At 37.1% G+C, this 24,548-nt stretch overlaps 1 protein-coding gene across 2 annotated transcripts in view; it reads left to right on the top strand.

Annotated features, from left to right (window-relative positions):
• Nbea (neurobeachin) overlaps positions 1-24,548 on the top strand; it is a 525,499-nt gene that overhangs the window by 309,732 nt on the left and 191,219 nt on the right. For both annotated transcript variants that reach the window (XM_060378339.1, XM_060378338.1), the window contains exon 38: positions 10,726-10,850. In XM_060378339.1, coding sequence (XP_060234322.1) covers positions 10,726-10,850 — 125 coding nt within the window. The remainder of the gene's footprint in view (positions 1-10,725; positions 10,851-24,548) is intronic.

Below are 24,548 nucleotides of genomic sequence, written 5' to 3'. Positions count from 1 at the left end.
TTTATTTAGGTAACACTTGCTTTGAGAAAACCCTTGCCTATAACAATTCCATAGATAATTTTACATCCTAAGCAGCATTTTTATCTTATAATTTTTTTCTTTGACAGTTCTTTTCATCAAGTATCAAATAGGCCCCCCTTGAATGTGAAAAACACACTGCCCATAGCCATTCTAAGATACTGAGTGTGTTACCAAGTCCCTCCTCTGTTTTGATGAGCAAAGATCTGTCTTTCGTTCCCGTGCTTTAATACTGCCCCTTGGGTAATGACTTTTATTTAAGTAATGTTATTTAAAGAGTGTCTGGCAGTCATTTTAGATCATTGTAAGGCTGCGGTTAAGGGTTGGATAAAGGTCATTTTCAGTGATTGTGCTTAGTTAAATAAATGTACAAGTTTTCACAAAGGAGTCTTGCTTTCAGTGTGCTGTCACTAACTCCCTCTTAGTGCCTCTAGAGATATCAAGTAAAACATAGTTGTTTCTGCCTTGAAGGTATTGTTTTTTATATTTTCCTTCTCTTTATTAATTTTCTCCTCATAGTTCTGTTTATTCCCACAACTGAGCACAAAAGTTTTATTTGATTGTAAATTAGATCCATCACTTTTCACAGTTGTTGGAAACACTATATATAGGTAGGAATGAGCGTTGAGAAAGGATTCTTTGCTAAGAATTAATAAAAATCACTTCTTAAAAAATGAAATAGTTCTCCATTGAATGTAGCCCAGGTTGATAGTTTCTTTCTACCCTCGTCACAGCTGGCTTCTTGCTGTTCACAGCTAACAAGTAAAATCTATGCAGATGAATGCCATCCTGATCCTATGTAGTCATTTGCCATCACTTTCCCAGCCTTAAATTACTTCCATGACCTAGCACCGCTTATCAAGAAAGCCCAGATGCAACTTCAGCATTGAGATGTGCTGTGCTCCAGGAAAATGATACTTCCTTAAAGCAACCACACTGTGGGTAGCTCATCACCACAGTGTCATTTCCTAAAGTAACTATTATGTTTGCTCCCTGAGGAAATATTGTCGCTAATCAAGTCATTTATCACTTAAATTCTAGAAGTGTGTGCACTAAAACAAACATGTCCTGTTATTTTAATTGTTAACACATTTTTAAAATCTGAAACAAAAAATTGCGCTAAAATGCCTCAGGTCAAAGTCTCATTGATCTGGTATTTTCTTAAATATTTATTTGTGCAAAAATTAGATGGAAAGCTGCATTGTAGCTGAATGCTTCAGAGGTCATAGAACTATAGTGAGTTTGATGGAAAACAGCTTTTCTCCTTCCTATGCTAAATGGTCCCTACTTTGATTACAAGCATTTATTATAATTATCAAGAGATTAGGCTGTTGTTATAGAATCCTAGTAATGGAGCCATTTAAAAGGAGTATAATGGGAGTTTATTGGATTCTGCAAAAGAAAAGAGCACAGATAGAGTGGTCTGTTTTGTGTGTGACTCCACTCCTGGCTGAGGATGCTCATTTTATTATTCCATCTCTGTTCATTCGCTTTGGTAGTTTTTGGTGGCTAAGGGTGTAATGTGCTCCACTATGCGACCTGACCTTTGACCTTTCTGTGCTTTTTGTCTTTTGTAAGGCACGCAAATATGTGTTGTTGACTTTCCAGTGTTAATATGTTTTCTATAAAAATCAGTGCAGTTGATGACCAGTTAATTCCCCAGGAGTAAAAATGTGGACCTTACAGTTTTCTTTGAATATTTTAATTCATTTAAAGACACACAGACACAGAAGATGTAAGATTTTGGTCTTGGGAACTAAGTTCATTGGAGTAGAGGTTTCTGAACTTGTAACTAACAGAACTGCAGTGTGTGCAGAAATACAAGGGAACAATTAGAGAATTGATGTCTGTGCAGAGAAGGGACTGGGTGCTGATGCTGTCTGTCAGAAATGCCTGCGTTAGGAAGAGGCTCAAGTTCAGAAAAACCCTTTCTTGTGGTGTGAGACACTGGGAAGGCTATGCTAGTGATTTTGGAAGTCCTAAAACAATAAAAGATCACTGGCCAGCTTCCTTACCTAAATAACAGAGCATCCTGTGCATAGTAAACCATAGTAAAAAGGGCCTTTCTTTCTTTCTTTCTTTCTTTCTTTCTTTCTTTCTTTCTTTCTTTCTTTCTTTCTTTCTTTCTTTCTTTCTTTGGAAAATTACTTTGTTTTTATCAAAGAGGTAACAAAAATATTACTCATATTTATATGTTTATATTTTTTATTGAGCCTTTTGTTAGGGGGTAGTCTTTCCTCCCTTCTGTGCTGCCTTCCTTCCTTTCTTCTTTCCCTTCTTTTTTCTTTTACAGTGTCACACTCTGTAGTACAGGCTTTGAACTTGAAATCTGCCTGCCTGAATCTCCTGAATAGCTGGGATCACAGACCTGCCCTACTAGGCCTAGCCTAAGTAGTATATCTTTGAAGCATTTCAAATTTGCATTATCTCTATCTTTTCTGATTCATGTTATCAATGCACATAGTGTTATTTTGTTGCCAAACAAGAATGTGAAGTTAGCAGGAATAGTGATTCCATCCCTTAAATTTAGCTGAAAATTATTAAACCACTTGACTTGTACCAGAGACTTCAGCTGCCATTCCAGGTTTCTAGAGGTTTGGCAGGAGAGAGGCTTCTTGTCTTCCTTGCTCAGTTTCTTCTTGTACATGGAAAAGAACTGGAGATGTTGTCACAGGCCTAGCTTCACTAACACACAAAGCAGGGGAGGAGGGATTCAGAGTGATAACGCCACAAAGGTGAAGAGACCAATCCAAAGCCAGTTGTATTGTGTTAAGTCAGCTGCCTTCTCTTTAAAATAGTGTATGTAGGTTGTATACTGTATTACATACATAATGTGTATTTACTATGTAATGTGTATGTATGTACTATTGTACTAATCATGTAGAGTATATTAAATATAGACATTTTATGACATGTATGTAGAGAAATAAAACGTGACAGAACATCTCAATCCCAACAGGGTGGTTCATAGCTGTAATTCCAACACTTGAGAGGCAGATAGGAAGATGACAATGAGATCAGGACTAGCTTGGGCCATAATTATAGGCTATCCTGGACTACAAAATAAACCCCGTCTCAGATCAGGGGGGACATGGAATACTGAAATATTTTCAGAGGGTGGTTTCTAGCTTCCCCATTATTATAAGAATAAACTCAAAAACCATAGAAAAGTGAAATTAACTGTGTATATTAGTTGAAGACTGCATCTGTGTTATTGACTGCCAAATTAAAGTCATTAAGAATCTGTTTCTTCGGGCTGGAGAGATGGCTCAAGAGGTTAAGAGCACTGGCTGCTCTTCCAAAGGTCCTGAGTTCAATTCCCAGCAACCACATGTTGGCTCCAAACCATCCAAGATCTAGTGCCCTCTTCTGGCCTGTAGGCACACATGCAGGCAGAATACTGTATAAATAATAAATAAATAACTTTTAAAAAAAAAGAATCTGTTTCTTCTAATCAAGAGAGAGGACCCTGACTAAAATGCTCAGTCTCCATCCTGAAAGGCAAAGAGGGACATCAGAAGAAGAAAACAGGAAGCAAGCTAGGAACCTGCCACAGAGGGCCTCTTAAAGGCTCTGCCCTGCAGACTGTCAAAGCAGACACTGAGACTTATGGCCAACTTTTAGGCAAAGTGCAAGGAATCTTATATAAGAAGTGGGAAATTGTAAGATCTGGACAGGACAGGAACCCCACAAGAAGAGCAACAGAACCAGAAAATTTGAACACAAGTGTCTTCCCAGAGACTCATACTCCAACCAAGGACCATTCATGGAGATAACTTAGAACCCCTGCACAGAAGTAGACCATGGCAGTTCAGTATCCAAGTGGGGTCCATAGTAATGGGGACAGGGACTGCCTCTGACATAATCTGACTGGCCTGCTCTTTGATCACCTCCCCCTGAGGGGGAGTAGCCTTACCAGGCCACAGAAGATGACAATGCAGCCACTCCTGATGAGATCTGATAGACTAAGATCAGAAGGAAGGAGAGGAGGACCTCCCCTATCAGTGGACTTGGGGAGGGACATGGGTGAAGAAAGGGGAGGGAGGGTGGGATCGGGAGGGGAGGAGAGAGGGGCTTATGGAATAGATACAAAGTGAATAAAGTGTAATTAATAAAAAAAAAAGGTGGGAGGGTAATAGGGTAGAGAAAATGACCTCTCTACATTGTGTATTCAAATCACCAAAAGACTAAGAGGCAGGCAACCACTAGCACAAGACCCAAGAAAGAAAAAAAATCTACATACCTTGAAAATTGGTTTTTTTTACAAGAGTGCCAAAAATTAGCCTTAATTATGGTTGATCATATGCTTCTGGTACCACTATATACCATATGGGGGAAAAAATGGACTGGACTTCTGCCTCACAATATGTGTGCATATGCCCCAGAACAAAGGCATAAATGTAGGGTGAAATAAAAATAAATTATTAGAAGAAAGAAAAAAAATAATCTGTTTCTTTCTTACTAGGACCCCTTAGATATAATTATGTATGTTAATTTGTCAAGCTGCTTATCCATATGACTTCATTACATTTTTGCATACAACTGTATGTAACAGTGCTTTCATTAACGGGAACTGGGTGGAAATGGAGCCTGTGTACAAGAAGGAGATGTGGATAGTAGCAGGGTTTGATAGGCAGAATCACAAGCAACCTTTTGCTTCAGTTTTCTATTTGCAAATCAATACTTATAACTTAGCTAAGGTTGACATTATTCATATTCTGTGTGAAGTATCACTGACTTTCTTTAATAATGCAAGGAGGCTAATAAATTGTCATTTACTTGGGGATCTGAAGGCACAGGCAAGGCTTATGTTTACTTGGTAGGCCTACGCCAATGCAGTACACTGGAAAAGAAGCAACCCAATCAAAAAGAAAAGAAAAGAAAGAATTAGTGTCACCTCTAGAAATTGTCTTCGGCATCCAGTCTTTTTATAAGTTCTAAAAACATTTTTAATGTTCTTATAGAGAATGTATGTCTTATAAACAGAATTAGATGTAAGCTAGTGTCTTAGGCTTATTTGTTGCCTAGTGATGCATGTCATCTTTGTTTGCACGTTGCCTTGTAGAAATGCCAGTCTGTGTGATTACTGAGCACCAACCCAACTGAGCTTCACCATACTAGATTGCCAACAGCTAACATCTAAAACACTGTGGTTTGCAAAACATGAATCTGAAGGGTTTCCAATACAAATTCAATAGTGCAAATAATAAGCCAGAGCTGCTGTGGAATATGGAAAGGTCGGGAAGGAAATATGAAAGCATTTAATGTAGATTAATGGCACTTTCTGTTCTCTAGGTAATTTCCAATCAGGAATGGTGATGGTGTAGTACCAGAGGTATCTAGAGGCACAGCATTACCAACTCTGCAGAGTGAGCAATATTCACAAGGGTCCAGATGCGTGCAGTGTAATTATTCCAGGTCACCTTGGGTCACTTCATTGGGAGTCACTGCCTCCCTGTTGCGTCACTTAGCCATCTTTTGGGACTCCTTTCCATGGAGACCCCTAGGATAAGCCAGTTTCTGCTGCTGTCTGATTAGTCTGATTTGTCCAGCTGTCCTACAGCAGAAACTCAGGCTAGCAGTTGCAGGTGCTTGGGCCCTGTTGGGTGTCAGAGTTCAACTGGAGCAACAGGGGAGCTGACTTTAAAAACACATGCTAATATTTTATTTTAAAATAAGTGAAGAACGACTTTGAAAATTGTCCCAGGAGGCTTCTGATCTCCAAACTGCAAATTGCTTTTATTAAAAAGAAACTTAGTTCCCTGGACATCATCACATTTAAAATGACTGCTTCTCTGTCTTATATGAACACTAACTAGAACCTGATCCATTTTTGTGGACAGATTTTCTTATCTTGAATTTTCATATTGACAGCTCTCACGCTCCCCCTAAAGACTGTAAAATCACTTTATTCTTTATGGTACCAAAAAATGGACTTAAAGAATGTGGTAATGAACTCCAGAGCAAAAAGATGTAGATAAATGCTTTGTTGTTTTTCTTCAAAAACATGATTTCTCATCAGGTATGGTAGTGTATGCCTTTAATCCCAGAATTTCAGAAAGCAGAGGCACTCAGATATTTGTGAGTTCCAGACCAGTCTCGTCTACAAATCAAGTTCTAGGACAGCTAGTCTACAAGCAAAAACCCTGTTGCAAAAAGCATACAAACAAATAAGCCAAAACTGACTTCTCTGAGGAAAAAAAAAAAGGAAAATCAAAACCAAATTCAAAAGTCAAACATATCAACACCCAGACTAGCAAAAGGCCATCATTTTGCCACAGTTCCAAACATAAGTCTTTGAGGCCTTTGAAATAAATAATTATTTTGAGGGAAGAATAAAGATTTCCTCTTAAATGAGTTTCCCTCCCCTTATCAAGTAGACATATCTCCCCTTCATATTGATAATAGAAAGAAGATTTATCTTGAGAGGTATGACCAAAGAAAGACATATGAAAGAGACTAAATTTTATACAGTTATACACTTATACATTTTATACAGTTATACTAGATTTTATACAGTTAACATATGCTAATAAGAGTTTTTAAAAGAAATATAAATATATCTCTCCTAAAAATTACTAGATGACATTAACATGAGGTTACAAAGTTCACTGTGTCTCTTCCATAATTGCCAGTGTTCATTCAGGGTAGTTGGCTCTGCTTGTAAGGAAACAGGAAACAGCCGTCTTCAATGTCACATCCTCAAGAGAATTCATTTTCTTAATTGTGTTTGCAGTAACTATAGCTAAGAAATCAGACTACCAGAGACACACACTGGCTCTGCCACTAAGTACTTGTTTGATCTTGAGAACATCAACCCCTCCTGGCCTCTATTTCCTTTCTTATAAGGGTTTGTAATAGTGGTGTTTTTCACATTTGCAGTTTATGAGGATTAAATAAATTTGCATATGTAGAGTGATTAGAGTCCTGCTCATTGACCTGTTACAGTTTCCATTCTAACAACTTACCTCTTGTATTATACTGAGGTGACAAACAACCTAAATACCTCAGGGATTCAATTCAAGAAAATCTTATTTCTCATTCACACCCATTCCAACAAAGGTCCTTGGGAAGGCTCTGCTCCCAGAAGTCACTCTGACATCTTAAAACCTAGGTGGCGTGTGGAGCGAAAGAGCCACAACACTCTACCCACTGTCTCTGGGACTCTTGTCTGGATGTGACTTGCAGCTGCTCATAAGTAACTAGTCAAGAAGTCACATCCGCATGCTTTTCATCAATGTGCATATAGAGTTAGGCATGTTGGCCAGCACTGTCTCCCAGCATTTGACACACTGAAGTGTGGGGATTACTGCCAGGTCAATGCAAGCTTGAGCTATATAACAAGATCATGTCTCATTAAAAACAAAAAAAAAAGGAAAAAAAAGTAGATGGGAGAAGTACAATCCATAGTGTGTCCGAAAGGAGGAGACAAATTATATTATTACAATATAACTTATATACTATTCAGTCTACCCATTTAAATTATATAGTTCAGATACTCAAGTTAGCAGCATACAATACTCAAGTGTATAGTTTAGAGCTGGGATGAAGCTCAGCAGTAGAGAACTTGCCTCGCATATGCAAAGCCCCCAGGTACAAAAAGAAGAAAAAGGAGGAGGAAAGATGCTAACAGAACAGACAGCTGCAAGCTCCAGTTTTTAATATGCAATCTTTTGTTGAGTGATTAGAGTCCTGCTCATTGACCTGTTATAGTTTCCATTCTAACAACTTACCTCTTGGATTATACTGAGGTGACCTCATAAATTCACTGTATGAAGTCATGAGTTTAATAGAAGTACATTATATACTTGGTGCCTCTTTGTGTGAACATACTTTTTAATTAGCAATGTGTGTGATACATGTTTTTGTTTGATCTGGGCAGGATTAGATTGTATACACAGAATTCTTTATATCATTGATTACCACTTTTTTCACACAGTAGAAGTCCAGGTCCTCATGTGTACATTTAGTGAAGTATTTTTGTTGTTGTTGTTCTGACTCTAGTCTTTTATCTGATCTCCTGAACACTTTTTATTGCTAAATGTCCAACAAGTTACCAGCTTTGGTTTTGCTTTATCGTGTAAATTCAGTCTTCTGTCTGGTTTATGAGAATAACCTACCCTTTTAAATAAACTCAAGCACCATAAAAACAAAATCTAAACAAGAAAATGAAAACTGAAAGCAAACTCCCAATGAAATGTTTTCTTATAAGAGTTGCCTTGGTCATGGTGTCTCTTCACAGCAATAGAACAGTGACAAGACAGAAGTCGGTACCAAGAGTAGGATATCACTGTAACAGGCCTGACCGTGCTGCTTGTTGGAGTAATATGGGAGACTTTGGAACTTTGGACTTGAAAAGAGGCTGGACACTTTAGGCAGGGATTAAAGGGGCTATCCTAGCAGGAGCATAGAAAATAGTACTAAAGGTTATTTGAGCTTGTCAGGGGACCAAGTCAAGGAGTTTCTAAGGGGAAGAATATTAGTAAGTGGCCTAGAGACCATTCTTGTGATACTGGCAAGGAATGTGGCTGGGTTTTTTGTTTTGTTTTGATCTTTGCCATAAAAATGTTCCTGAGGCTGAGTTGAAGAGTTTGGGATTAATGACATTGGCAGAAGTGGTCTCAAGGCAGCCTAATATTGACTGTGCTATATAATTATTGGTGGCCACCTTTATGCGTATCTATAATGTAAAGGAGCAAACTGAGAAAGGAAAAATACAAAATGAACAATTTTGGGTAGGATGGGAGAAGCACCAGGAAATGTAATGGAGCTAATTCCAATGCTCAAGAAGATAAAATGTTTAATGAAAAACCTGATACCTAAGGGAATACAGGGAGTGGTGGAGTCAGGGTAAGACTCAACCCAATACTTTAAGCTTCCAACTAGTGAAAACAAAGAAAAGATTGAGCAGTGAAGGAAACCAACAGCAACAGAAAGGTGATGCAGTTGTAATTGTACAAGGGACCAACTTCCAGCCCCATCAAGCAGCAGAACTTGGCAGTTTCTGCCATGTGGTTCTAGCGGTAGAATCAAGGATACAAGAAAGTGGTTATGGAATCCCCGTCTGCTGCTAAGGAAAGCTTCTGAGGCAGAGATGTCCTTGCATGGAGGCACAGAGAGACCATTGTGTGAAGCTGTGAAGCTAAACCCTAGATTGCCTTGGAGACCCCAAGATTTGGAGATGTCAGAGTCATGGGATACCTGCCGAGAAGAGCTGCTAACAGGGAGTAGAGCCAGCCCAAAAGAAAGAAGTGTGGTCAGCCAACAAAGCTGAAAGGGGTGGAGATCTGAAGAGCATTTGACATCAGACATGAAGATTCAGAGTTGGGAGTTTGCCCAGCTATTCTTCTGTCTTGTTCCTCATTATGCTTCGTTTCTTACTTCTTGCTGCCTGTGGATCATGATGTAGCCTGGCTTCTACTCCAGTGCTTACCTGCATGCTGCCATGTCCCCCCCCCATGATGATACTGGACTATACCTCTGAAACTGTGAGCCGGCCTCCAATTAAATGTTTTGTCATGCATCGTGTCTCTTCACATCAATGGAACTAACACAAAACCTCTGAAACTGGAGTTACAGACAGCAAGTGCTCTAAACCCCTAAGCCATCTCTCCAGCCCCAAGCCATAGATGTTCTGAAGTTAAGAAATTACTCCATTGACTCCTTATTGAAAGTATACTTATCCCAGGCATGGTGGTAGATGTGCAGTAACGAGCAAAACAAAACCAAGCCCTGCTGTGCTCTCCTGCAGTGAGGCATCAAAATAAAAAGTGAATAAAATCTGCTATGAAAGCTTTCTGCATGTTTTTAAGACAACGCTGCTAACAAAAGTTATAGTATCATTTTTTTTTACTATATTAGTCTACATTGTGTAAACAGAAAACCTAACTTTTTAAACTAAACTTTATCACCAGTGTTTATTGAAGTTAAATTGAAAACCAAGTTCCATCACAAAATGCTGCATTGGATATGTAGCAAGCATGTTTCAGTGGCTTCTGAAATGCACTGTGGGTTTTAATAATGGTTCAGCATGTAATACACAATATTACCCTGTGATAACCGTAGTTGTTAATGGTTTATATTAGATGAAAGCTGTAAAATCATCTAAGGAGCGTTAGCATTAGAATAATAATTTACAAAGACAATTACCACATACTGGAAATTTTTGCAACTAATTTGGTATTATTAATAATGGATAAAATTGCACTTTTCTCAGGTTGCTGTGGGCAGCAGGGAGTTACTTCAATGAATATTTCAGCACATGATTTTAATCATTTCTCCACCACAGCCACATGGGCAATATTTTATTATTCTCAATTCAGTCTACTAAGCCACAGTCATTAAATTGCAGACTATTTGTAGTAAGGTCTACTCTGTGATTTACAGCCTTGTTATAAGCTATAAAAGAAAGAAAACTGCCATTAATGTTTGCAATTTGATTTTTTTTGTTACTGAATGCCTCATGATCAATGTTTTGGTAGAGAAAAGAACACTATAAAAAGAAAAGAAAAACAGCTAAGCATTTACAGTGTAAGGAAATAATGCAGTTCTTTTAACTTCCATTTGATTATGATAGAATATTCATGCAAGGGTGACCTCACTTTCCAGAGATTCCAATGAAAGAACATTTTAATTTTAGGGAAGAAAAGAATTTCTAGTTCTGACTTTTTGTTAATGACATAAATATCTTTTATTTTCCACATCTAGTCAATTGCATGATTTCTGGCGCCTGGATTACTGGGAGGATGATCTTCGCCGAAGGAGAAGATTTGTTCGAAATGCCTTTGGCTCCACACATGCTGAAGCCCTGCTCAAATCTGCAGTAGAGTATGGTGAGTGCCAGTGCCTTAATAGCAGAATCACTCCCAGGGAGTGTCCTTTGTAGTGAGAATTTAGTTTTTCAGTGTTCTGTAATATTCACTGTGTTAAGAGTCAAAAGTATTGTTCTGCCTCGCCCTTCCCCACTTTCTGGGTCAAACTGAACTCTATTTCTTAAATCAGGTTTATTTAAGAGATTCCTGCTTACTGTAAAAGATTAAAATCAGCACATCTTGTCATAAGCTAACATTCTTCAGATAGCCCAAAACTGTAGTAAAATGAATTTCTTTTCAGGGTCTTTCAAATTTTTATAGCGACAAGCCATGTAAACATGTTGCAATCCTATACTGAGGTGTGTGTGTGTGTGTGTGTGTGTGTGTGTGTGTGTGTGTGTTATATTTTCCTACTGTTGTCACTACACAGAGCCTGTTGCAAGATCTGTGTGTTTTATGCACCAGTGTGTGTGTGTGTGTGTGCATGTGTGTGCATGTGTGTGCGCACCCAGTGTATACCTACATAGACATATATGGTATATCTCTATTTACGAATGTATATGAATGAGTATATAACTTAAATGTTCTGTTAGTAACCTGTTCACATAATATTCTCACCCTACTTTTTGTAGACATACTAATAGGCTTATTTCAATGTTTTCATACACATACATAATACATTTTTATCAGATTTGCTCCATTATCTTTTTTGTGCCTGTCTTACTCCTACCAACCACCTCCCTCATTTCTGCTGTTACTCACTTCCATATACAATTCCTTCCCTAATTATTAACTTACTAAGAATAGAGAGTAACGAACATGCCAAGTGTCACTTCCGAGGTGAGGTTATACAGACTGTGACTCCGTCGTGCTCAGATTTGAGTTCAGAAAATTAGCAGGCTCAGTCAGTAAGGTCTTGCTGAGTTTAGATTTCCAGTACCCACTTAAAAGTAGGACACAAAAGTGTAAGTCCGTAACCCCAGCATTGCAGAAACAGAGACAGGCAGATCCCTGAAGCTCACTTGCCAACCAGTCTAAGTGCTGAATAAACTCCAGATTTAGAAAGGCCCTGTTTTACAGAAAAGGCGGAAAGTAGTCAAGGAAGACATGGTGTCCACAAGTGCATGCACACACAATCAAAATTGATTAAGAAAGTCATTGGTGTAATCCACATGCCTATACACATATGTGACCACATAACCACTTGCAAACACATGCATATCCACACAGTACACACATGACAGATAAGTAGACATAGTAGACAGTTCAGCCAGTTCAGCTCCCAGGTTTCCAGTGTCTTGCTAGTGCCAATGTATTCCATGACAGTCATGCATTCACAGTTTCATCAACGACCACACTGCAGGAGAGCTATACCCAAAGTTTGTTCTTTTTTGTTTTTTACCGTGTTTTTTTTTTCACAGTTTAAAATTAAATTTTTTTTCTTTTTTTCTATTAAATTTTTATTTTTTATATTAATTACAGTTTATTTACTTTTTATCCCAGCTGCAGCCCCCTCCCTCCTTCCCTCCCAATCCTAACCTTCCTTCCTCATCTCCTCCCTGACCCTCTCTAAGTCCACTGATAGGGGAGGACCTCATCCCCTTCCATCTGACCCTAGCTTATCAGGTCTCATCAGGACTGGCTGCAATGTCCCCTCTGTGGCCTAGCAAGGATGCTCCTCCTTGGGAGGTGGGGGAGGAGGTCAGAGAGCCAGCCACTGAGTTCATGTCAGAGATAGTCCCTGTTCCCCTTACTAGGACACCCACTTGGATACTGAGCTACCATGGGCTACGTCTGAGCAGGAATTCTAGGTTATATCCACACATGGTCCTAGGTTGGAGAAACAGTCTCAGAAAAGACCCCTGTGCCCAGATTTATTTGGTCCTTGTAGAGCTCCTGTCCCCTCCAGGTCTTACTAACTCCCCCTTCTTTCGTATGCTTCCCTGCACTCTGCCCAAGGTTTGGTTATGACCAAAGTTCTTTCTTTTTAAATATTTAATAAAAATATTATCATCATTTAATGAAAAATCTACATTATTGTTTAAGAAGTTTTCTTAATTACATTTTTAGTTAGCCATTTTAAAAAATTGTTACATTGTTTATTGTGTATTTGTGTGTGTGTGCGTGCTCCTGTATGCACAAGTACAGGCACATATGTTTACATGCTATTGCTCACATGTGGAGGTCAAAGAGAGTCAGTTCTCTACTATCACCCTGTGGGTCCTGGGAATTAATTTCAGCTTCATCAGGATTAATGACAAGCACCTTTACCCACTGAAATATCTCACTGGTCCCGTTTACCCATTTTTAAAGGCTCTAATAAATTTAAGTCTGATTGGTTATGTCAGAATTTCTTGTGACATATATCCCAAGGTAATAATAATAATAATAATAATACTATTATAATAATACTAATATAATATAATATAATATATATTATAATATAATATATAATATAATATATATAATATAATATAATATAGTATAATAATACTAATATAATACTATTTCTGTATTTTATGTTGTCCACTCTTAATCTTACAGTTAATTTGCTATATTCCTCTTTATTTACTTGAGAGTAATTAAATGAGCTGTCTATTTTAAATTTTACCATATTTGGTAAATAGTTTTCTGCATGGTCTAGTTTATATCACTCCATACCATGCTTGTTCTTAATGAGGTGAGTGTAACATAATACAAGTCATTATCAAATAACCACTATATGTAAGAGTTTCAGTGTAGCTGTTACCCAAAGTAAATTACATATTAATTATACAGTGGAAGTAAATATGAAAACTGTTTCAACAAATCATAGGAGTCCTTAATGTAAGGAATTCTCAAATCAACTTTAAAGCCCAATTTAGCACCCTAAGGATTTAAAGTCAACTTGAAGTGAGTTGTTACATTCTTGATGCTTAGTAATCCTGCCTGCTTAGGCGGGCCATGCTTCCTAGTTCCTGAAACTGGCTTGGAATTCACTATGCAGATGAGCCTTCCTTTGTCTAGAGGCATCTGGGGTGTTGGGAATAAAAGGCATGTACTCTATTTACTCTCTAATTTAATTCACTTAACCAATTCAGCATGAATTTATTTCATCTGAAAGTAGACTTGTCTACAAACAATTTGCAAGAGAGTTTAGTTTATATTGGTAATAGTTATAAAAGCTTTAATTCTGTAGAGGTATCCTTCTATACTCCACAGTTTACTTCAGAGACCTTGGATATGAAAATATTCATTTTATTCCTGCTGGAAAATGGTTCTCTTTGTGTTTGATTGGCCTTAAAAATCCCTTTGAGATGAAGATTCATATTTTAGTCACATAGAAGCTATTGTTAATAAACCTGAACAAAATAAATTGTACTCCTGTATATCTTGAAATGGATGGGCTGTGCTAGCAAATCTTCTGTGGATTATGTGGAAATTTTAAGTATGTTTTTTCATTAATTTTAAGTACTAGATGATGGACAGTATTCAGAACCTGTGGTCCCCCTTCTGTTAGGATCCTTGATAAAGAGAAAGAAGAGTTTCTATTTGGCAATAATTAGGAACACACCTCATATCTAGGCCACAAATATTCAAAACATCTGTACAGTTATTATGGTAGAGTCATATGATCATCCTTCTCCAGAATTCATGTCATGGTGTGGAAGACCAAAGATAACATAGTACAGCACTCCTTCCCTGAGCACTTTCAGAGTACACCTTTACAAGCCTTCGTCAGAGCTTCTTATCTGTGGACCTCAGGGACTGAGGAGAGGGTTGCTGTCAGAAAGGGAGCAGGGGACAGGAAAATGGGAAGGGATGCCTACAGACAAGGAAGGGGGAGGTGCAACCAACCAACTTCTTCCAGCCCTGCTTGCCCTTTACACTCCTCCTGAAGTACTTCTTCAGACTAAAGAGGAAGTAACTGCCAGGAGTGGTTACAAAGACTTCCTTCAATAAAAGTAGACTTAATTGAAAGCAGATTCTGTTTTTAAAGAAAAGTTTTATATTTGGGACATTAATATAAAACCAGAATATATAAAACTTAAGCCATTGTCTGAATACCCTTCGATAAACACTGAAGTATGTTTATGTAAGCTGAAGTCTGGCAGGGAGCAGATCAATAGCCACCTAGTAGACCTGGGATGTTGGGTAGGTAGGTGAGGGTCCTCCATAGGACAAGGGTGCACACTTCCAAAGATCACCAAGGACAAACTAAATTCAATATATTTCTTCTTTGCCAAATAATTGCAACATTTCTACCTTCTTATGATTAAATGTTTTAAATCCTGTCTTGCCATTGGGCTATGTACAATCTCTGCTGTGGATTCTGGTGAAAACTATTTTTTATTTACCTATATGATAGAAACATAAGTGTTTCCAAAACCAAATAATATTTTAATCACAACTGTTGAAGACTCAGTTGTAAACTGAGAAATCCTCTTTCAATTTCTTAAACAGTTAGTGTTATCTTAGTGGGTGAAACATTCCTGCACCCTGAAGCCCAGGCTGAGTTATCTGTGAGTGTAGATTGTGACTTTGGAAACAACGCACCTCGGTGGGGACAACAGAAGTGAAGGAGAGGCCCTAGGCTTCATGGTTATTGGAAATGTCTCCTGTCACTTGATCTTTCTTTATCCCCTAAACCCAGTCACACAGCTTAGATTATAATAGAGCTATGCTTCCACGATGGGAAAGAACACTGGCTGTAGTTCAGATTTCATGGCATTAATTTCAGTTTATTTGGAGTCTCAAGTTAAAATGTTAATTCTTTCTTTAAATGAGTAAACAATCAGAGTTGGATATAGTTTTAAGGAAACAAAAGGCCATGGTTTTATTCATAATGATTTTTAAAGTTTTCTCTATGGTTTTATTACTAAAACTTTTAGTTGACCTTTTTCAGTTGGAAAATAGCCTTTGCAGTGATGGAGTTTTCCCTGCTTTTTAGTAACACTAATGAGTTGAATAATTTATGAGGTTGTCGTGTGCAAAAGATTCAGTATGATTTGACACAGTCTTAGTCTCTGGTGTTGGAATGTGATTAATAAAAACCTAGAGGCATGTAGGGGTTTTTCTTGGTGCTTAGTGTGCTAATTTTGCCTGAAATGAATGTGTGATTTAGGTAGTTTTTAATGCTAAAATTTCTTTCAAGTAAAAATTTGATTTTGGGAATTTTACAAGCCATAGCAGTGGAAATACATAAGAAAAATATTTTAAAACTCACCTTCTCATCTGCATAGTTTATTCTTTGGGCACAATTAACTAATAGGTAAGTAACTGAAATAAGTGTTACATGTCAAAGTAAAACCTAGACTCATCAACTTCTGGTATATTCTAGAGTGTATGGATACTGTCTGACAAAGAGTAGGGCAAACTCTTAGTAAGTCTGATTCTCTTTGTTGACTGTCAGTCATCATTTGGGCTTCTGTTTTCCTTCCATAAAATTACAGTGGAGCTACATTTCATCAAAGCCTAAAATCGCAAGTGCTCCGTGTCTGTGATCAAAGACATCATCTTAAATAGGTCTGATCTGGCACTACAGAAGAGGGCAGGCTGCCTCAGCCTGAGGGAGGAAAAAAAAAAAAAAAAACACAGAGCAAAGATGACAAAGTTAATCAGTCATTTCTTTGTAATAAATAATAAGATATACTGAGAACTGCAAATGAGAACATTCTTAGGTTTCTCAGAGATGTGTCTGCTTAACACCTGATTTATCTAAGCTTGTGAAGCCATCAAGTTATGACCTTGATATACAAAAAGCATCTCTGTAATGAGCTGGAATTAAATTAGCTTGCTGCTGCATGCATGGCTAGTGTAATGTGTTACATGCAGTCTTCAGGAAATACAAAGGCACCGAGAGTAGAAACAATGCTATGCAGCAATGCAGCAATGAAAAGAAAGTATGATATTATTTGTCTTCATTCTTCCAACGGTTTGCAGTTATTACAGCTTTTAAGAACTCACTTCCTTACTATGAAGAAACATGACTATGCCTCCTGCTCTAGTTGGTACATTATTAATTGGATCTCCATGTTTAGAATAAAAATTAGTGTTTTGAAATTGGGTTCCAGTAACTTCCTGAAAAATTATTGATGCAGTTGTTTTAAGAGAATGAAAGACCTGTCGGCAGTTACATGCCAGCTCTTCGTGGTAGCACCTCATAAGCTTAGTGTCCTATCTTTGTCGTCACCCTGCAGTTTTATGGGCTAGTAAAAAGTCTTAAGTAGATTTCCTTAAATGGGGTAGTAAAAGCTACAAATATGCTTATAGCACCCATTTACACATAGATGGCATTTCACGTATCAAAAACTGTTCCAAAAAGCTACCTGTTTTTATGTTGAAGATTTAGACACTTAAGCTTTAAGTAGATTCAGAATTTTAACTATGCTAAGTGAAAAGCACCTGTTGAAGAGTTTCTGTGTGCCACCCAGTTCTAGACGCTGGGTTTGGGAACTAAACTGCAGGAGCATAGGAGACTGGCTGGCCAGTGGGGTATCATTGAGTAGCTATGACTTATAAATTGTCTCAGGAGAAGATTCTGCATTTACCAGGTGAGCAGGGAATTAAGGGTGGAAAGAATAGAAATCACCAAAATTAGAAATCACCAAGATCAGGAGGGATGTGAAGGTGGAGAGAATAGAGCTTGCCAACATGCAGAGGGAATAGAAGAATAGAATAGAACAGAATAGAATAGATAGAATAGAATAGAATACAATACAATACAATACAGTACAATACAGTACAATACAATACAGTACAATACAATACAGTACAATACAATAGAATAGAATACAATACAGTACAGTACAATACAATACAGTACAATACAATAGAATAGAATACAATACAGTACAGTACAGTACAATACAATACAGTACAATACAATACAGTACAATACAGTACAATACAATACAGTACAATACAGTACAGTACAATACAGTACAATACAATACAGTACAATACAATACAGTATAATACAATACAATAGAATACAATACAGTACAGTACAGTACAATACAGTACAATACAATACAATAGAATACAATACAGTACAATACAATACAGTACAATACAATACAATACAATACAATAGAATACAATACAGTACAATACAATACAGTACAATACAATAGAATACAATACAGTACAGTACAGTACAATACAGTACAATACAATACAGTACAATACAATACAATACAATACAATAGAATACAATACAGTACAATACAATACAGTACAATACAATACAGTACAATACAATACAGTACAATACAATACAGTACAATACAATACAGTACAATACAATACAGTACAATACAATACAGTACAATACAATACAGTACAATACAATACAGTACAATACAATACAGTACAATACAATACAGTACAATACAGTACAATACAATACAGTACAATACAATATAATACAGTACAATACAATACAGTACAATACAATACAGTACAGTACAATACAGTACAATACAATACAGTACAATACAATACAGTACAATACAATACAATACAGTACAATACAATACAATACAATACAGTACAATACAATAGAAATCACCAAGATAGGGAGGATTAAGTACCTAACTTGATGGACTCAGTGATTGTGTTAATGACAGAAATTCAGGAAGTATTTGTATTTAAGACTGGGGATATGACTCAGTAAGAAAGAAACTGATGGCCCTGAGCAAGTCTTTGGGGTCAGTGTCTAGCAAAATTATTTTTATTTTAGATATTTAATATGTTCAGATAAAAGAAAACCAATTACAAACCAAACCAGATGTTCTTATATATCCCATTGGTGCACCTGTGTTTTATAGAGCTAGGCACTCATTAAAATCCAGTCCCTGTTTTTTATTTATTTGATGAGGTCTTTGCATGATGTGTAACCACATCTTTGATCTGTTTTAGAAACTAAATTGAAGGATGAGTTTTCTGAAGACATATCTGCAAGTGTGGCATTTTAAAGATCTGAGACGAGTTTTTTCTGTTTATAGTTTATTATACTTAAAGCATCTTGAGATGCTAAAGAGAAAGCTACCATGATGTTTGGCGAAGGAGCTTACTGACAGGTTCTTCCAATTGGCAAAGGGAAACAAGTTTGCTTCTTTTATACCAATTTCTGGTAATATCTACACACAGTTGCATGTGTAATACATGTGAAAATATAGTAGATATTTGCTTTGCAGTGCTGTGAGCTCCATAAAGGTAATGTGTCCGAGTGGCAGTTGAAAACATAAAGTGACTCTCTCTGAATCAGTGAATGGAGTGGGCCTGTGGAGAAAAGGCCAACCCTATACAGAGTAACAAAACCAAAGTGAAGACTAGTGTCACTCAAAGAAACAGTAGCTCATGCTGTGGGGAGATGACATGAAAATGAGACTATGAATAGACAGAGAGCTGTTGAGTGATTTATGTTTGGGAAAGAAAAACAGCACAGAAATAAGGTGACCTAGTGATGTGGTGGATAGAGCTAAAGACCACCCCGAGACCGCCGTGCACGGTGGAATGCTCCAGGGCGTTTACCTGGCAGTCTCTGTTATCTCTCACAGCATGTTGCCCAGGAAGATGTATCATCCGTGGGCTGTGTAAAGTGTCACTTCTGAAAACATATGGAGATTTTTTTTGTCATTTTAATTTACTTATTTGTTATACTGCCTTTGCTTATTTATTTTGCATATATATTTTATGTTCATATATTTGTAATACTTGGTAGATCCCAGGGTCCCTTGCATGTTAGGAAGCATTCTACCACTGACCAACATCTCCAGCCCTTGTCATGTTTTATAAAGTGCTGTCCAGAGAACCTGCACTTTATAAAACAGCATCCTAGCTGTGCTTTATCATTTTCTTCTCTCTGTCTGAGCCGGTTGCTTAGGCATCCAGAGCATCTTCTACCCCTTTACCAGAAGTCTGAGATGCTTAAAGCAAATTTCCCATGTTGCTCTAGGAATTGCCCCACCATTATAGTTTTCTTTCATGTCATCTACTTCATGTTTATTCCTTTACAAGATTTGCTAAGATTCCAGGCCCACAGTTTGCTCCTGTCAACCCTTCTGAGGACAAGTTTAGCAGGCTTCTTTCTTTTCCAAGTTCCTGCCCCAACTCATCCCTTTCTTTTTTTTTTTCCTAAGGGAAAAACAATGCTTAAAGAAGGGGAAGATGGCCCACTTTTCTTGCACTTAAATACACTTAGCTCTCATCACTGTTCTTCTATGCATTTTATCTTAGGGATCAGACCCGGCAGTGGATTTGGGCACATAGTTAAGCACATATGGTCCTGACCTGTATGAAACTGAGTTCCAGGATCACCAAGAGCAATGTTTGTTTCTCCTCAAATAAAATGTGCCACATGGCTTTCAATACAACAACATCCTATTCTGAATAATTGTATATAACCCTAACTTTATGGCTAGACAGAAATCTAATGAGAAATATCTATACTAAAATGCATAGAGTTGATATGATAAATATATTTTTAAAATATACTATCAAATTTTCTTTAAAATGCATAGAATACAGTTTTCTGCATTGACTCTATTAGATTATTATATTAACGTTTCCTAGTTATATTGTGCTTAAGTTCACTTAAATGCAATAACATTTTCTTGCACCTTTTTAATTGCATTTTTCTGCTTCAAAATGCTGTTTATGAATATCCCCTTTGTTGGTCTGCTCTAAGAAATATTGCTTACATATGAATATTTTGAATTAGGAATAAATGAAATTCTGTTTTTGCTGTCAGAACCAAATTGTGAAAATGTATTGCATGTCTTTGAAAATCAGTATACTCTATTAGCAGGCCTGTCAATATAAAAAGTGCCTCCCATTTCCACCTCCTGCTCTAATAACCTGTGTTACTCTCAGGCAGTTCACATAATCAGAGTATATTGTCAGCTTACTGGAGTTGGGGAAGCATGAAATGAAAATCGCGTTAATATTGATCCAATTCTTTTACTTCCAAGTGTCCTTGGTGTCCTTTTCCACTGAGCAATAACTGTTGATGTTAGGTAGCCATTTTCTTCTCTCTCTCAAAGTCCAGTCAGTCATTATAAACATAACTAATCTGAAAAAGGATTTTAACACTGGGAATAATCTATGGACTCTGAATTATAATTAGTACCCACATTGCTAATACTGAATGTTTGTTACACACTAGCGATTTTCCTGCAACTGTTCAGAGGGCAGCCTACCTGAAGGGATGGGGGATGTCTGCACATTCATCCTTGGTAGAAACACAAAGGGTCCACTGCTCCCATTGTATGCAAGGTAATAATGTGCCATCAATAATGATGCAAGTCCAAGTGCCGTTTCTGAATCTGTTATATAATATCTGTTTGTGGTCACTCACTAAACTGTGTCAACAGTAATGAATTACAGTGGAAAGGTGTTTAGATCCTCTTCATTTGGACGAAAATACGACAGCTAAAAAGAGCGTGCAGGCTGATGAGCTCTTATATCTGATTTACAAAACTTGCCTAGCAATCACTCTGCCTTTACGTGAAGGTGTGTCAGTTACACACTGAGCCATTGTGAGCAGCCTGTTTCACTTGTGGGGAAGGTTTTTCTTCAGTGAAGTTTACGCCGATGGGATGAAGCTTCGGGGGATCACATGTGAAAGGAGAGTAATGTGCTTCAGGGCTCCAGTCTATAATGGAGTGTTGTGGAGTTTTCACTGGAGATTTCCCGGGTGGTATTTTTTCTTTCTTTTTCCTTACTTTCTTTCCTCTCTTTCTCTGAGTATTCTATTCACAGAATGGTTCAGTTAAAAAAGAATCTCTCCTTTTATATCTCTATCTTAAGGAGGACATGTGTGTTCTATGTTTAAAATTAAACTCTAAAATTAGTTCTAAAATTAAAATCACTGAGAAGGGAAACATTTGCTCATAAGTGACTATTACAGCGAATTTCCATGTACATGCTCACACATACATCTCACACATGTGCCTAAGTTCAGTGCCCAGAGTTGGGAGCAGTGTGCTTCTCTACAATAAACACACTCTTTCACCCGTCACCATCCGATGTTCAGAAATATATGGTGCTCAGTAATGGACTGACACACAAGGTCATGTCACTTCGCCTAATGTCATTAGGTGAAAGTTAAATAATATTGTGAAGAGATACAAAAAGCACTATTCTGTAAAGGTAGGTGTTCCTCTGACTTGAATTTTACTAGAAAAAAAATCTTTATTTTAACATTTCCCAAAGTATCGTTGGTGCTTTTTAAAAAACATATTTAGTTTGAAGATTAATTACAGTATTTTATCTCTCTCTTTCTCTCTCTTTTACCATACACACACACACACACACACACATATGTTAGGGTGGCTTTTCAAAACAAATTGAAACAAATTTTTTCTGAAATTAGGCATATTCCAAAAAATGTCTCTTTTGAAAAGAATGCCCTCTTGTGAAGCTAATTTTCAGATGTTTATAAACATTAGAATTTTCCAAGCATACATTTAGGCAAAATTAATTTTTAGTTAAATTTTCAGTCTACCAGCCTCCCTACAAAGACTTCTTTCATAAGATGACAAAAATTATTTGTTAAATTTGTTTTTATTTAAAAAAGATAAGCTCTTTTCCTTCAGATAACCAAGATTTTAAGCATTCATATTGTTAGCACAGCCCAGTATAAATTTTCAAAAGCCATGAGAAATGTTGATGCTGTGCTGGACTGGTGACACGTGCCTGTGATCCCATCAAGGCCAGAGGATATGCTTGGAGTATCACTATTTCAAGGCTGGCCAGGTCTTCCCTGTAAGCTCAAAGCTGGCTTGAGCAACTTTGTGAGATCCTGTATCAAAATTTTTCAGAAAGCAAAAAAAGGGGCTGGGAATATAGCTCAATTTTAGAGTGCTTCCCTAGCATACATGAGGCCCTAGGATAAAGCCCTAGACTCCAAAAATGATGATGATTCTTATGTGACTTGTTTAATAATAATGTAACAAATGAAATTAATAAAATGGTACTAGGGGGAAGTATTTAAATGCCAGTTCTCTGCACTATGTCCTGTTTCAGCACATGAGGTGCATATTGTTCTTTGTGTAAGAAGTGTTTACTCTAGATAAGCTTGGAGTGCCCTGTGCTTTGTAATGACCATGAGCAGACTACGTACATAGCATGGTGGAAGGAAATCTCCCACAAAGCAAAGGACGCTGTTACTAACAATGCACTAATGTTGGCCACGCAGTATGCTTAGGACTTCAGGGTCAGGCCGGTCTTAGTTTCAATTTATAAACCTCACATTTGCCTGCTTTTTTTTTTTTTGTCCTTTTGTATGAATATTGTCCAGCAATATCCTGAGCAGTAAAGCTTTAGTTTAGGTTTAATGACGTTCAAAATGCATAAACATCCATTATCTCATTTTAATTTTGAAGTAATCCCTTGAAACTTAGGTTGGGAAAATGCTCATTATTCCTCTTTTACAGATTGGAAACTAAAGTTAAGAAATTGGTGTCTTTTGCTTCTAAAAGTTTATTATAGATAAAAAAGGAAAGAATAAACAATAAATGAAAGTTCAGTTTTCACATTAAGGGAAAACTGAAGGACATGTAACCAAAATTAATTTAAGCAACAATATATATGTGATTAGTTGGTGAGTTATAACAATATTATTTTCATGTGCTTTCTCAACAAATATTTGTTCACACTTTACCCAATGGCTGAGAGAGAAATAAATTCCACTAAGAAAGTGAGGATGTAGATCAGCGGTAGAGTCTCAAGGACCTGGGTTCTATTCCAAATACTATACCAGAACTAAACAAAAGGGAGACAAATACCGCTGAGAAAAATCTCTAAAAAAAAAAAAACTTTTGAAAATAAATGCTGATCTGTGTATGACATCCAAAAGTTTGACATTAGGAAACAAGCCAGATTCACAAAAGAAATCACATATGACAGGCTTAAAGGACTTAGGCACTAAGCCACCTCTTCAGCCCTGGGGCTTCTGCTCTTTTTTAATATCCACAGTTAACTGTAGAATAATCCCTTCAATCAAAATCAGCCAGGTTATATTTTCCTTTATGGTATTTGTTTATCAATATAAAACAATAACAAACTAATTGGTTTTTTTCCACATTGATAGTATCAACAAAAGCAGGTGTGTTCATTCTGTCAATATATTTTAGCTTATGGTCATTTAAGACAGTAAAAACTAAAGCAATAACAATAAAGCTATATGGTGCTGGGATATAGGAGCAATGCTGAAGACATTTTAGTTCTCCTGTCACTTTACTTCTAATACATACCTTGTCAGAACAGAAGATTTAGTTCAAGTGATCGAAGGCTTGCTAGCATCTATGACCCTTCATTCTATCTCCAGCATGAACAAAAGTTAATTAATTAGCTTAACTAGAATATACTTGGATTAACATGGTTTCCTGTTATTGAGAGAAACTTATGAAGGAAGGAAGTCTTCAGGGTGCTAAGTGCTGGGAATACAGAGAGATGTGTATTATAACTACGAATAAGTCTACAGAAAATGCTTTCCTGTGTTTGAAACATGATTTTGCATTTGAATTCATTCATCTATCCACAAGTCCATGGTACTTTTTCTTGTGAAATTTTTCATTTCCATGCCGTTTTTATATTTTCCTCGGAAGTAAGCATCCCTGTCTCTCTTGTCCAGCTTTACTAGTTTTTTTGTGATTTCCATTGCAAGTCTAAGGCACTCTGGTGGTTTGTGGCATTCGCTCGTTAATTTCTTGATGAATGGCTAAAGAGGCC

The sequence above is a fragment of the Meriones unguiculatus genome, chromosome 2 (assembly GCF_030254825.1).
Source record: "Meriones unguiculatus strain TT.TT164.6M chromosome 2, Bangor_MerUng_6.1, whole genome shotgun sequence".
Taxonomy (NCBI): domain Eukaryota; kingdom Metazoa; phylum Chordata; class Mammalia; order Rodentia; family Muridae; genus Meriones; species Meriones unguiculatus.
Note: the sequence above shows the minus strand (reverse complement) of the source record. Positions and strands in the feature narration are given on the sequence as shown.